The following is a 13340-nucleotide window of genomic DNA, read 5'->3' as shown; positions in this document are numbered from 1 at the left end:
GTTTTGATTGTCAAATTAGCACGGCGTTATTAGTTATTATTGAACAAATGTGTTCTTTTATATAATTTAAGAGTCAAAGTTTATCTTTTATATAATTTAAGATATTTAGCAATTTTATAGGATTATGAATTTACCATAAAATTATTATCACATAACGAGACATTAAAATTTTTCAGTACTTATAAAACTTAACTAGTCTAGTATTAACTAACTAGTCTTAACCAAAATGGATGTTGGAGAATTACTATCTTTTAAAGTAAATATTTTTATGTAAACTCATAGTATTGTAAGTTAACAAAGTAACAAATTTAATTTTTACTTTAGCCTGAACCTACTCCAAAACGCCCCAATGAGGACGAGTTAGAAGACTCTGACGATGATAATAGTCGTTCTTCCAAAATGCGCCGATTGAATAAAGCTGCTAGAGAGCGAATGTCTCAGTCTACAATTATTTCTCTGCCTAAAGAACCAGCGATATCAGATAAAGAAAGAGAAGATATACTTAAATTTGTAGAAACTGAAGCAACTGAGGTATATTTATATTCCTGGTGATGATTTAAGATTATATATCTTTTATAATCTAATATAATAGAAGCCAGTCATGGCGCAGGGGCATACAGTGTGACTGTAAATGTGATAAATTGTGGGTTTGATCCATTTAAATCTATATTTTTGGTTCTGGCTCTGGTGTCCAAGCGAAGCATGGTGTTGAATTCCGGCACTCGACACGGAATTCGATACAAAAGTGGCAAACAGATTCCCTCTGCCTACGCTGCGTGCTTGTGTGTTGGATACAGTGTGAAGCTGATTAGATTTAATTTTTATTTATGTCTTATTTCTATTTTATCCTAACTTCTAGTTTATTTAAATACTTATGCAATTTTGTTATATCTTTAAAGGGAGAAATTTTAGATGATACTGCAGTTAAAAAATTGGTGCTCAATTTTGAAAAGAAAGCATTAAAAAATAGAGAAATGAGAATAAAATTTCCAGATCAACCAGAAAAATTCATGGAAAGTGAAATTGATTTATTTGAAGCATTACAGGTATGTACAAGTACATACATATTTTTCTTTTTATACATTCTTATAATTTAGTTTAGCCACATTATGAAGTGTTCCCTTCACTATAAGTAAGTAGACCCTATTTAGAAACATACAATAGTATTTATACATGTTAAATGTATAAGCTGTCGCCACACTTACCTCTACAATAGGAAAATATATTTTCCCTCTGAAATTGGCCACCCTATGTTAGATTTAAATCTACTCAGCTTGATGTGTAAGGTGCCACTGGAAATGCTATAATCCTATCAATTAGCCAAACTATAAGATATAATTTTTTACTGCTTTCTAATGATCTATTGTATGAATATTTTTAAATACATACTTTAAATCATAATTATGGCAAGGAAATAAAATTTTATGTGAACATTACAACTACACAACACAGTAATATATAATTATTATTAAAAGTAAGATTAACATTTATATATGGTATACATGTTATGGTGTAAATTGTTTATTTAAATAAATTATAATATGAAGTGATAAATAATAGTTATATATTTTATACAACAGTATTTTTTAAGAATAAAATTATTACTTTTTTCAAAGCCCTTGCAAGATAAAGCATAAAACTAAAAATATATACAATATTTAAAAAATGATAACCTTTTCTAGGATTTGAGTGCAGTGGCAACAGTTCCCGACCAGTACCCTTTATTGGTAGACCTAAAATGTATTAATTCTATACTGGAGCTACTTTCGCATGACAATACTGATGTATCTACTAAAGTTGTGAACCTTTTACAAGTAAATATTATTTTTTTTATTAAAAATATAATTAAAGTTGAATATTTTGTTACACTAAAAGCATATTTTAGGAGTTAACTGATGTGGATATATTACATGAAAGTGAAGAAGGTGCAGAGGAATTGATTAATGCTTTGGCAGAAGCAGAATGTGCTTCATTACTTTTACATAACTTGACTCGTTTAGACGAACAAGTATCAGATGAAAGAGATGCTGTCCATAATACATTAGGTATGAAATTAGTAAATTAAAATTAATAAATGTGTATAAAGTTACTAATACCTTTATAATATTGAAATCTTTATAACATTACTTTAAATTTAAGGTATTATTGAAAATATAACAGAATTTAGACCAGAATTATGTGTTGAAGTAGCTAAACAGGGCTTCATTCAGTGGATATTAAAAAGATTAAAAGTAAGTGTTGATATTATTATTTGTAATTTATTTATACTTGAATACAAATGTCACTTACATATTTTTATTTTTAGATGAAAGTTCCATTTGATGGCAACAAATTGTATGCAACAGAAATTTTATCAATATTGCTGCAAATCACTCCAGAGAATAGGAAATTTCTTGGTGAACTTGATGGTATTGATGTCCTGCTTCAACAGTTAGCTGTATGTTATAGTATATTTTTCATGCAATCAATACAGGTGGAAAGTGAGGAACGGAGTATCTTAACACTAGGTTCCCTCTACCTAACCCGCCGGTTCCGGGATACTGAGTGAAGTTGATTTATTTATTTTTTCAATTACGGTCTTATTTACGGTCGCCCAAGTTCAAGACATTACATGGTAGTGGTGAAACTCAATGTTGCTTTATTTTACCAAAGCTTAAATCATCACACCACCGCAGTCATTGTGATTCAGATGGTGTTCAAGTCTATCAAAATGTCTTCTCTTCAGTATGATTTTTTTTCAGCTTATCCCGCACACTTCAGGGTATTACCAGAGTAAAGAAATTGAAATATAAATTTGAACTAATACTCGTCTCCTCTAGTGGGGAACCCACAACCAGTCGGGTTTACAGTCACACCTAGTGTCCCTGCGTCACAACTAGCCTCCATTTCTAGTCTATTTTGACATGATTTTATTGTAATAAACATAAGATTGTAATAAAAAAAAGATAAAGATTCTATTTATTAATTTTAGTTTTATAAACGTCACGATCCCAGTGGTGCAGAGGAGCAAGAGGCCATGGAAAACATGTTTGACTCTTTGTGCTGTGCCTTAATGGAGCCTTCTAATCGAGATCGATTTTTGAGAGGAGAAGGCTTACAGCTTATGAACCTTATGCTTAGGTAGGTATAAATTTATCAAACAAATTGATTGATTACTTATTAATTTTATACATAAAATGTCGATTTCTTTCTAGAGAAAAGAAAATGTCACGAAATGGATCATTAAAAGTTCTAGACCATGCTCTTGCGGGACCCGATGGTAAAGATAACTGTAACAAATTTGTAGACATTTTAGGTCTACGTACAGTATTTCCGCTCTTCATGAAAACACCTAAACGGAAAAGAATTTTGACGGTTGACCAACACGAAGGTTTGGGTATTTTTTATATGAGATACATACATACAATCAATTCTATTTGAATATTTAATATGCCAAAAATATCATTTTTTTCTAACTTTTTTAACTGAAGTTTGTGTTTGTACTCAACATATTTATAATGTATACGAAATTAAAACGAATAATTTTATTTTGGCAGAACATGTTGTATCGATTATTGCATCAATGTTACGTAACTGTCAAGGAAGTCAGAGACAGAGGCTCTTGGCGAAATTTACAGAGAATGATCTAGAAAAAGTGGATAGGTTATTAGAGTTGCATTTTAAATATATGGATAAAGTTGATCGAACTGAAAAAGTAATGGAGGTAAATTCTTTACTTTTAATATAAACAAATTTATAAATAAGTTAAAAACATTAAACACATAACACATTGTGTATGTGTATATTTTTTTATATTGAACTTAAAATTCCAGCAAGAAGCTGAAGACTTGGATGATGAGGCCCAATACTTAAAGAGATTGTCTGGTGGTTTATTCACATTACAACTCATTGATAGGATTATATTAGAGGTATGCATACATTCTTCTGTGACTGTTGTTTATATCAAGTGTATCTATTTTTATGTCTATAAATTAATTCTTTAGATACAAACACAGAAATATATATATTGTTTCCAAAGTAATTAGCAGTGTCCAATTTTTTTTATTTTATTATCTAATACTATACATTATTATAATATGTAAGGTGTAATAGGCCAATAATATTGTTTAAAAGTTACAGTAATAATTACGATAATATGTTTTACATTTAGGTATGCACTGCGGGCCCGCCCACTGTCAAACAGCGCGTGCAACGCGTTTTGTCGCTTAGAGGTGGTTCACTAAAGATTATACGACACGTCATGAGAGGCAAGTCTTAGGATAATATAATTCATTAATTAGTTTTAGGGGTTAATATAGAACTCCATAACCATAATCTAAATTATCAGTTAAATAAAAAAAAATACAATGTATAAAAGTTTCGAATTAATTTGGATATGACCGAACTCTTAAATTAGACTTGTTGAGAGGTTTTTGCTTAGCTGAGATGACATACTTAGTACGAAGTATCGATAAGTGCAAATAACTTTTGTTGCTAGAAAAATATAAATAACGAATATCAGAAACTCGGAAACAATGATGAAACGTCGATAACAGAATCTTTAAAAAAATATTTTCCTATTCTAAATCTAATATTCCAAGTTATCCGAAATGAATATTCTTAAATAATTTTACGTCCTTAACCATATCTAAAGCCGAGTGATGAAATTTTATATCCATAACATCCCTAATTTTAATAAAAAGAAAAAATAAACAATAAACAGTATGTGACAGTAAAAGCCCCCCTGACAAAAGCCGGGATTAATTGCTGGGAGGAAGAGTATGTGATATGTTTAGTTCTTTAAACAAAGAAATATAGTATGTATATATATATACACACATATATTATGTATATACATACATTGAGTGCATCTGTAATGAAAACTAATATTTTTTATGTATTATTGTTTAATTTATTACTCTTGCCTTGGGTAAACTCAATCAAGTTTTACTAGGATTTTATTGTACTGTAACTACAATTAGTTAAAGTATAATTTTACTTTTAAGTAAATAGTAGTTATTTTTTTGGTTTATTTTCATATAGGATTACAGGCAAAGGGACGCTGGGAACCTACTGTTAAGACTCAGTCTCACTCAGTTGTGACATAACATGAAAATATTAATGTTTAATTTCCTCGAGTGAGAATTAACCCCATAATCTATCGCATTTACGGTCGCACATTTGTGCCCTTGCGCCAGGACTGGCCTCTTTAACTAATTTTTAAATAAATTTATTTATTTAATTTACTAAATTTATACAAAAGAAATATATTTCTGTAGGCCAGTCGCAGGCACAGGGCAGGGGCACCAATGTGCAACTGTGCGACACCTGCTATATACAAAATTCTGGAAGCATTGCGTGTTGATCGGGGAACTCAACGCCGTGCTTTGCCTTGACACCAGAATAAATATTTCCTTTCCTTGAGTGGGACTCGAACCCACAACCAGTCGATATTGTAGCACACTTTGCCTTTGGCCACAGCGAGAAAAATTATAAATAATACTTTGTAATCAATCCTCAAATTCTCATTCTTTATTTTTGTTTTTTATAGAATATGCGGGTAATTTAGGCGATGCTGGCAGTGACGAATGGCGTCAACAAGAACAACAGCATATATTGCAACTTGTTGACAAATTTTAACATAAATATAAGAACATTTCCATGAAATAAATGACGTATGTAAACATTAAAATATTTTTATTTATGGTGCATAATTACTAAAGTGCTAAGTAACAATAAAAAAATTACTAACATATTAGAGTAACGTGCAAAAATTAAACATTAAATTGGCGTATATAATACTAAATTGCATAAAAACCAATCTTTAAAATAATACTATTCATCACCTTAATTTTATAAAATAAAAAATACTAAGGAATATTTACTTTAAAAATATAATTAAGTATTTTTTAATGCAAAGCTTATCACATTATAAAATAATAATGATAATTAAGTTTAATATATTGTTTAGTATTTTTTTATTCACCCGGTTCTACCCGGTTCAGAGATTAATTGGGTGTCAAATTTCTGAGACTCAATACTAAATAATAAATAAAATTTTAATTAAATAAATTGAACAAAAATACGTATAAAATAGATCACATTTAAACAGATCAGATAAATCATATTTTAAAAGTCAAAAAATAGTATATACGTGTATATTATCAATTCTTTAGTCCTGTCCTGTTGCAACAAATTACAGCCACATTATATACCATTTATTTATCCATATAACGGCGGATATATATATATTATTTTGCTCATTTGGTGAAAGAATAACGTAAATGCATTTTTTAAAACATGCATACTCCTGGAATTTTATTAAAAATGTGGAATTACGTAATTTTTGCATCAAATCAGTTATATATGCTTTTAATACGATACTCCTATTATAACGTTACAAGCGAGTATCAAAATTAAGATAATATACCAAACCCTACATGTTCTACGAATTTCCCATAATAAAAAGTTCTGGTTTATCTTGAGTATATAATTTGAATACCGTGCCCTTCCGTACTTCAACTATTGCCATGGTTTCCTTATTAAAATAACGATCAAAAATTAAATTTTAATTTTTTAAGGTTGAATTGATTTAATTAGTGAATTTCTTTCTGTTAGATAATATATCAAGTATATATGATGAGTTATTCTTGTGTCTAATTTCCTTGTAGTTATGTTGTATTTAAGTACATGCAAGAAACATTATATTATATACTGCTCGTCAAATATTTCGATAATGGAAAATATACAGAAATCACTGATCATTAAAGATAATAGATGTTTCCTAACAAAAGTGTAAATTGATACTAAATGTTGTATATAAATTTGGTACAACTAGCAAAATTAAAATGGAATACAACTAATAAATTTTTTACCTTTTAATTTTTTTTTACAAATATATAGGAACATCGAGCTTTAAGTCAATTAAATATATGGCCTCTATGACAACAGTAGTAGTTTCTTTAAATACTGAACATGTAAATATTAAAATTGGACGAGGAATGTTTCCAAAAAATATTAATGTGAGCCTCTTATATCATAATAACTTTTCTTTATCTCCTAGTAAGATACTTCAAGTGGAATACCATTCTGAAACAAACTAATTTAGATGATTACATAACAGCATTTAAAATACACATGTGAATTTCATTAACTGTTCATAACAGCATCATATACAAAATATTCTGGTAATAAAATCTATAAACATTTACTTGTAGTATATGTTTCATAATTTTCATACACATTTATACCAGTAATGGAATGGTTTAAAAGCAATATAAAATTATAAGTCAAGTGTATCAGCAGCATAAGGCACTACTGGCGTTAAGAGCAGTCCTTGTTCATCATGCGGCGGAAGGCCTCGGGAATGTCGTCGTGGGTCTTGGACACAGAGCTGGCGCCGAGCAGGCGCGGCGCAGGCACGGCGCCCGTCTGCACGCTGTGCGCCGCGCGCAGCAGGTCGTAGGCGACGCGCTCCGAGACCACCGAGTCGCGCTGGTAGTCAGGGTGCGCGGCCACAAACTCGCGCATCCACGTGGCCATGGTGGCGATCTCGCCGGCGGCGCGGCGCTGGATGAGCTTGAGGTACTGTTGCACGGTGCAGTGCGTGTCCGCGTCCACGTCCATGCCCGAAAGGTAGGACTCGATCAGCGGAATGAGGCCCGGGAACACACCCTCCTTGCCGCTCACGATCTCGTGCGCGGTCAGCTCGAGGTACTCCTCCCCCTGCGCGTGAGTCGCGTGCGGCGTGCCGGGCGCCCCCACGTCGCGCCGCCACCAGAAGCGCTGCTGCGTACAGGCGCCGCGCCGCTGCGCGCGCTGCATGTTCTCGTCCACCTTGCTGATAGGCAGCACGAAGTTGAGCTTGTACGAGAGAATCACCCGCGTGAGCAGCACCACGAAGCACACGTAGGCGGCGTTCTCGAAGTCCGTGAGCTGCGCCTCGCATGGCCGGAACTCCACGCGCCAGCCGATGCTAGAGTTGGGCGGCGGCGGCTTGAAACGCATCGTCTGCCAGTTTGTCGACTGAATGTTCTGCAGTCACCCAAAATGAAACAAATAAGGTCACAGATATTTTATAATGTATTAATAATTGTGTATTAGTAAATATTTAACATGTGTACCTCAAAATGGTCCGTGTCATTTTTGTCGTCTTGATGCACTTTCTCCGAGAAGAGTGAAACAGTGTCACGTATAAAGAGATGTGAGACATGCAATGCCAGCGGATGATCAATACCACCCTCCCGTAAACGTCTATATATTTTCGGGTCGTGCAATATAGGAATGTCATTGTACCTGTAAATATAATATAATCAAAACTTTTGTTATGTTAACTTCGTTATTATATAAGTTTTAGGTTTCCCTGTGAAGCACAATTTACTTTAAATTGGCAAAGCCATGAAAAATAAACAATAGAGATCGAAGCTAAGCCACAACAACGATTGTGTGTCTATATCTACTACGTAAGCCACAACATTAATTGTGATTGTCTAAGTATCGAACACGATAACAACCAGATTTTCCGAGTACCTACTCATTATAGAACGAAGTACGTAAAAGTAATATGTTTGCAATAAATTATAAACTTATGGTTAGTTATCGACTAAAACATATTGTAACAATGACTCAGCTTTATTTGAATTAAGTTAGGTTTACTTAAATCTGCATAAATTTCTGTCGTTATAATAAGTAGGTACATGTTGTGTATAAACAATACATTTTTTATTTAACCAAATCACAAGAATCAATACGATGACAAAAACTTTTACAAGAAACTACGCGCGTTGCTGTTAATGCTACTATTAAAGGACCAGTCGTGGCGCAAAAGCACAAGCGTGCTACTACGCTACGTAAACGCGTCAGGTTGTGGGTTAGATTTCCACTCGAGGAAATTAAATATTTAATATTTTCATTATCTAGCTCTGGTAACAAAGCAAAACGAGACATTGAGTTCCGTCACTTAGCACGCAATGCATCCAGAATTCGGCGAAAAGTGGAGAGCCCTGTCATCAATTAGTCTATACTCCTTATGTCCTTTAGCCATCCGTTTTCCATTTTAGTAACCTTCCCCCAATTTCGATTGTAATTAATAAATCATAACAAATTTAAAAGGAATAAACAACAAAATGATATAGGAGTACATATATTACTTACTTTTCATGCTCGGGCGACAGGTAGGAGTCGATGGAGTCGTAGCGCGACTTGGGGATGCGGAACTTGTCGTGTGCGAGCGGGTCGAGGCCACGCTCCTCGCGCGTACGGCAGTCCACCGACGCGGAGATCACGTTCCAGCGACAGTCCACGTCGGTGAGGAAGCCGCGGAAGATCGGTGCCGCAGCTGACAGCGCCAGCTGCGGACACGCACTCCCACTTGTCAGGTGGCGTATATTAATGGGATGTGATATATAGGCACCTAGCCTCTAATCATGGATTTAGTTAATAATCGGTTAACGACCCAGGTAGTAGCTGGTGCGAACTTTTTACACGCAACGTGATGCGACTGTGTAGATATAATGGCCGTCGACAATGTTTATAGTAAATTAATAAAGACAGCTAAGGTTAGAAAACATTTTTGGTTGAAGGGTTTGGGAAAAATCCAGAACCTTATAATAGAAATGAGAAGTGATGATAACGATTTTTAATATTATTTTGAGATGTCAATAACCACATTAACCAACTTCTGACAAATGTAATGTGAACAGCGCCACATTCACAACTGAGACATCCAATTGCGATTTCACCACCTGACATTTGGGAATTTATTCACTTGAAGAGACTCACCATAATCGGGCATAGTGGCGCCAGCTGGTCGTAAAGAGTGCGTGCTTCAGATATGCAACAAGCCTGGAATGTCAACTGTAAACAGCAACAGCCCATCCCGAGACCCATTGCATCCATGTAAACGCAGTCAGGCTGAGCTGCCGTTGGCTCCAACTCAGAAGAATCGTCCACCGGAATTTTTGTGTTTACATCGCGATAAACTAAATAGAATATTAACACCTTATAATTTAAAATTTATAAATGATTACAGAATGAAAAGTATGATTTCATTTAAATTTGCTTACTTGGAACATTAATTTCTGGTTTTTCTCCTCTTCTCTCGCGTAGATTAGATGTTAATGTCTTAAAGCGAGGGTGACCAGGAAATATTCCCTCATCCGGGAAGAAAAGCGATCTTGTCACTCCTTTATCTGGGGTTGAACGAAATGGGGGACTCGTAAAGTTTGGACATCCTAGCCTGGGATTTGAAAAAAAATTATACCATAAATAAAACTTAAAAGTTAAGTTACAAAAGTTAAACTTGAAATTTTTAATATCATACAAACCGAGGAAAATTTGTAATACTCATTAGAACTTCGCCCTCCTTTAACAGTTTGCTAGCTTCAGCTCTGCGATATCTCATATTAGCCTCCACAATGTTGAAGTGTGCTAGGAGACCACCATAAGGTTTACCTGGGGTACCTTCAACCATGTAAGCACCATATTCAGGCCTCCACAAAGATTTTACATCTACAAATTTATATGAATGTTTATGGAAAAACTCAGTTACTTCATTTATAATTAGTATATTTATACATATGTTTATTTGTTGTATTTATTTTTTTATCACAAAATACTCTGTTCCCCACTTTTCGCCGAATTCTGGAGGCAGTGCGTGTTGAGTGGTGGAACTGAACGCCGCGCTTTGCCTCGACACCAAAGCGAAGAAATGCAAATATAAATTTAAATAATAATTTGATTTCCTTAAGTTCCATCAAGCGAGGGTATTGAATACACAACCAGTCGATGTTACAGTCACACTTTGTGCCCCTGCGCCTCAACTGGCCCCCTTTATTGTATTTAAATATTGTAGATAATATACATATTTGTCACAGTTACATACTCGTTCACAATTTTATGAAACATTTAAGAAAACAATTTAACTTTTCAATTACACATATATTTTAGCTTCAACATTATATATGAAGTATAATTATTATTGAATTTTAAATAGTCTAAGCGTACTTTGTGGATCAGCATGTTCTTTTTCTTGCAGAATAGGAAGAAGTTCATTTGCTCTTAGGCTAACAGTAGCACGTTGATTTTTATCATCAAACTTCACTATTATATACTCCACCTAAAATAATTTAAAAAAAATAAACAAACCAGAAAAAGGGGACTTTTATACTAATTTTATTTAACATATTTTATAAATAAAAACTATGGATTTAATATGCTAACAGCACTGTAACTAATATTATAGTATTTTACAATGTGTGTAGAACTATTGTCTTAACTTTTAATAATAATTTGTTCATTTAATAATGAAATAACACTCAAATGCAAAACCAAAGCAACTTATTCTCAAACTTAAAACACATTAAATACTAATAAATTATAGAGTAAAAAATTTTTTTTATTTTAAATTTCACTATAATTATAATTTGCCCTGTGCCACAACTGGCCTCTATAAATAAATTAAAAAAAACGAATAATAAAATAAATAAATTAAATTTATATAAATATAAATAAAAAAGTAAATTGAAGGTTTGTGAATTTTTTATTTTTTCTTTGTTTACATTTTATCTCAAGCCCAAATGCTACGACTATAGCTACTATAATATGTTATTTCAATAACAGTGTACTTACAATAATGTCTTATCAATTACTGATTCCTAAGGACTATTAACTTATATATATTAATATAATGTGCTTATAAAATTTGCTACAAAAATAGGTTTGTAATCATTTAACAATATGCAATTTGAATATTGCTAAAATAATTATTGTAAATTTATAATTTTCTTTAATTTATAACTATGAAAGAAAGTTAGTCACTAAACAAAATGTTTTGTATACTAAAAGATATTTTCAAATACTAGCTATAAATACTTCACACTCAATATAAAAATAAACCACTAGCACATTGGTATACATAAAGGTACCAAAAGATACCTACTACATAGTTTGTTGTGGTTACACTGTTGAACAAACTTTACATGTTTAATTATAAAATCATCATCTATATATAAAAAAGGACATGTTCTCACTGACTGAGGTAAGACACACGCACAGCCTGAACTGCTGATGGTAGAAACGTAAAGCTTGGACAGATGTTTATTTTCGTAATTAGGGCATCCACTAAGAAGGGATTTTGAAAAGTTTTAACTCTAAAGGGATGAAATAGGTGTTGAAAGCTTATATGTTTTTTTTTAAATCAACATCAATTTTTATAAAATTTGAAATTCACACTCTTTAAAATATTTTATTGAACACGATTCCGTGGTTTTTTAGTATTCACCACTAAAGGCGAAAATGAGCATGCGAAGCTGCGCGCGTCCACTAGTATAAAATAAATATATATATTATCATCACTAGAATATAAAATGATTAGTAAAGAAACATTTTAGTTAAATTATTCAACCACAAATTCTTACCTCATCACCCCATTTGAGAACGTCGCCTGTACGATCTCGTAATTTACTATAAAGATTGATAAATTGTTCGACTCCGTGCTGTCGCACGTGTTCAGCCAATGCCTTAGTTTCATTCCATGAAAGTGGGCTTCCTTCTGTTAGTAATCCCATTTGCACCACTCTGATATACTGATACGAGAAGAGTGTCGTTAAATTACTTTTTGGAAATCTAATTGTGTAACAAAATCGTCTAAGAAAAAAACAAAAGTTCATAAGTTGCTTAAGGTTTTTAGTACATCTATATTAACATGTACACGTAGATTTGGACACTATTAAATATCATTCATTTATTGAGTAGTTTTTATGAAGATAAAAATATGAATTATGTCAGCTTGGAGTGTCACTTAAAATAAATATCTCGGTAAATACACAAACACCGCAAAAGACAACAATTCTCTGTCACAGTGACTTATCAAATCAGTCACATCCAGTGCTGCCAACCTCAGGAAAGCAAAAATCATAATATGGAACTTAATAAAACAGAAGAAAACAGTAAAATAAAAGAATTCATTAAAAATAATATAAGTACTTTTATAAAGAAAATATCTGGAGGCATTGTGTGTTGAGCGGTGGAATCAACGACGCGCTTTGCCTCGATATCAGATCATACAAATATGATAAAGTGGAAGAGTTTGTTTGTTTGTTTGAACGCTAAGATCTCTGGAACTACTCTTTGGATTTACATTTTTTTTGTATTGTATGAAAGCTGCATTTCCCAGGAGTGCTATAGGCTATAACAAAATATTTTTCTTTTAATAATACAATAATTTACCAATTTTTCCTACATAAGTTTTAGTAATATTAAGTAATAAAAACCATCCAACCAATCCATACCAATTTTAGGATTCTAGTTCAACGGAAAGTACCTACCAACAACTTATAAATATTCAAAAACTTAATTTTGCG

General features: G+C 32.7%; 2 protein-coding genes across 2 annotated transcripts; one reads left to right on the top strand and one right to left on the bottom strand.

The window, feature by feature from the left end:
- Window positions 1–26: 26 nt before the first annotated feature.
- On the top strand, window positions 27–5671 carry LOC146534499 (beta-catenin-like protein 1). The gene is made up of 13 exons (XM_085193636.1): window positions 27–256; window positions 325–531; window positions 900–1046; window positions 1683–1814; window positions 1886–2045; window positions 2140–2231; window positions 2306–2437; window positions 2972–3120; window positions 3195–3370; window positions 3537–3703; window positions 3813–3908; window positions 4151–4247; window positions 5531–5671. The coding sequence occupies exons 1-13, from the start codon at window positions 227–229 to the stop codon at window positions 5617–5619; spliced, it is 1674 nt and encodes a 557-aa protein (XP_085049762.1). The 5' UTR covers window positions 27–226; the 3' UTR covers window positions 5620–5671.
- Window positions 5660–12892, bottom strand: LOC146534498 (glutamate--cysteine ligase-like). Its single transcript, XM_085193629.1, has 8 exons — window positions 12396–12892; window positions 10984–11095; window positions 10305–10488; window positions 10044–10216; window positions 9760–9959; window positions 9133–9329; window positions 8103–8274; window positions 5660–8013 (listed from the first exon to the last, which is right to left on the bottom strand). The coding sequence occupies exons 1-8, from the start codon at window positions 12645–12647 to the stop codon at window positions 7303–7305; spliced, it is 2001 nt and encodes a 666-aa protein (XP_085049755.1). The 5' UTR covers window positions 12648–12892; the 3' UTR covers window positions 5660–7302.
- Window positions 12893–13340: the final 448 nt, after the last annotated feature.

Source organism: Heliconius melpomene, chromosome 11, assembly GCF_056956725.1.
Source record: "Heliconius melpomene rosina isolate 202511_hmr_F chromosome 11, ASM5695672v1, whole genome shotgun sequence".
Lineage (NCBI taxonomy): Eukaryota > Metazoa > Arthropoda > Insecta > Lepidoptera > Nymphalidae > Heliconius > Heliconius melpomene.
Note: the sequence above shows the minus strand (reverse complement) of the source record. Positions and strands in the feature narration are given on the sequence as shown.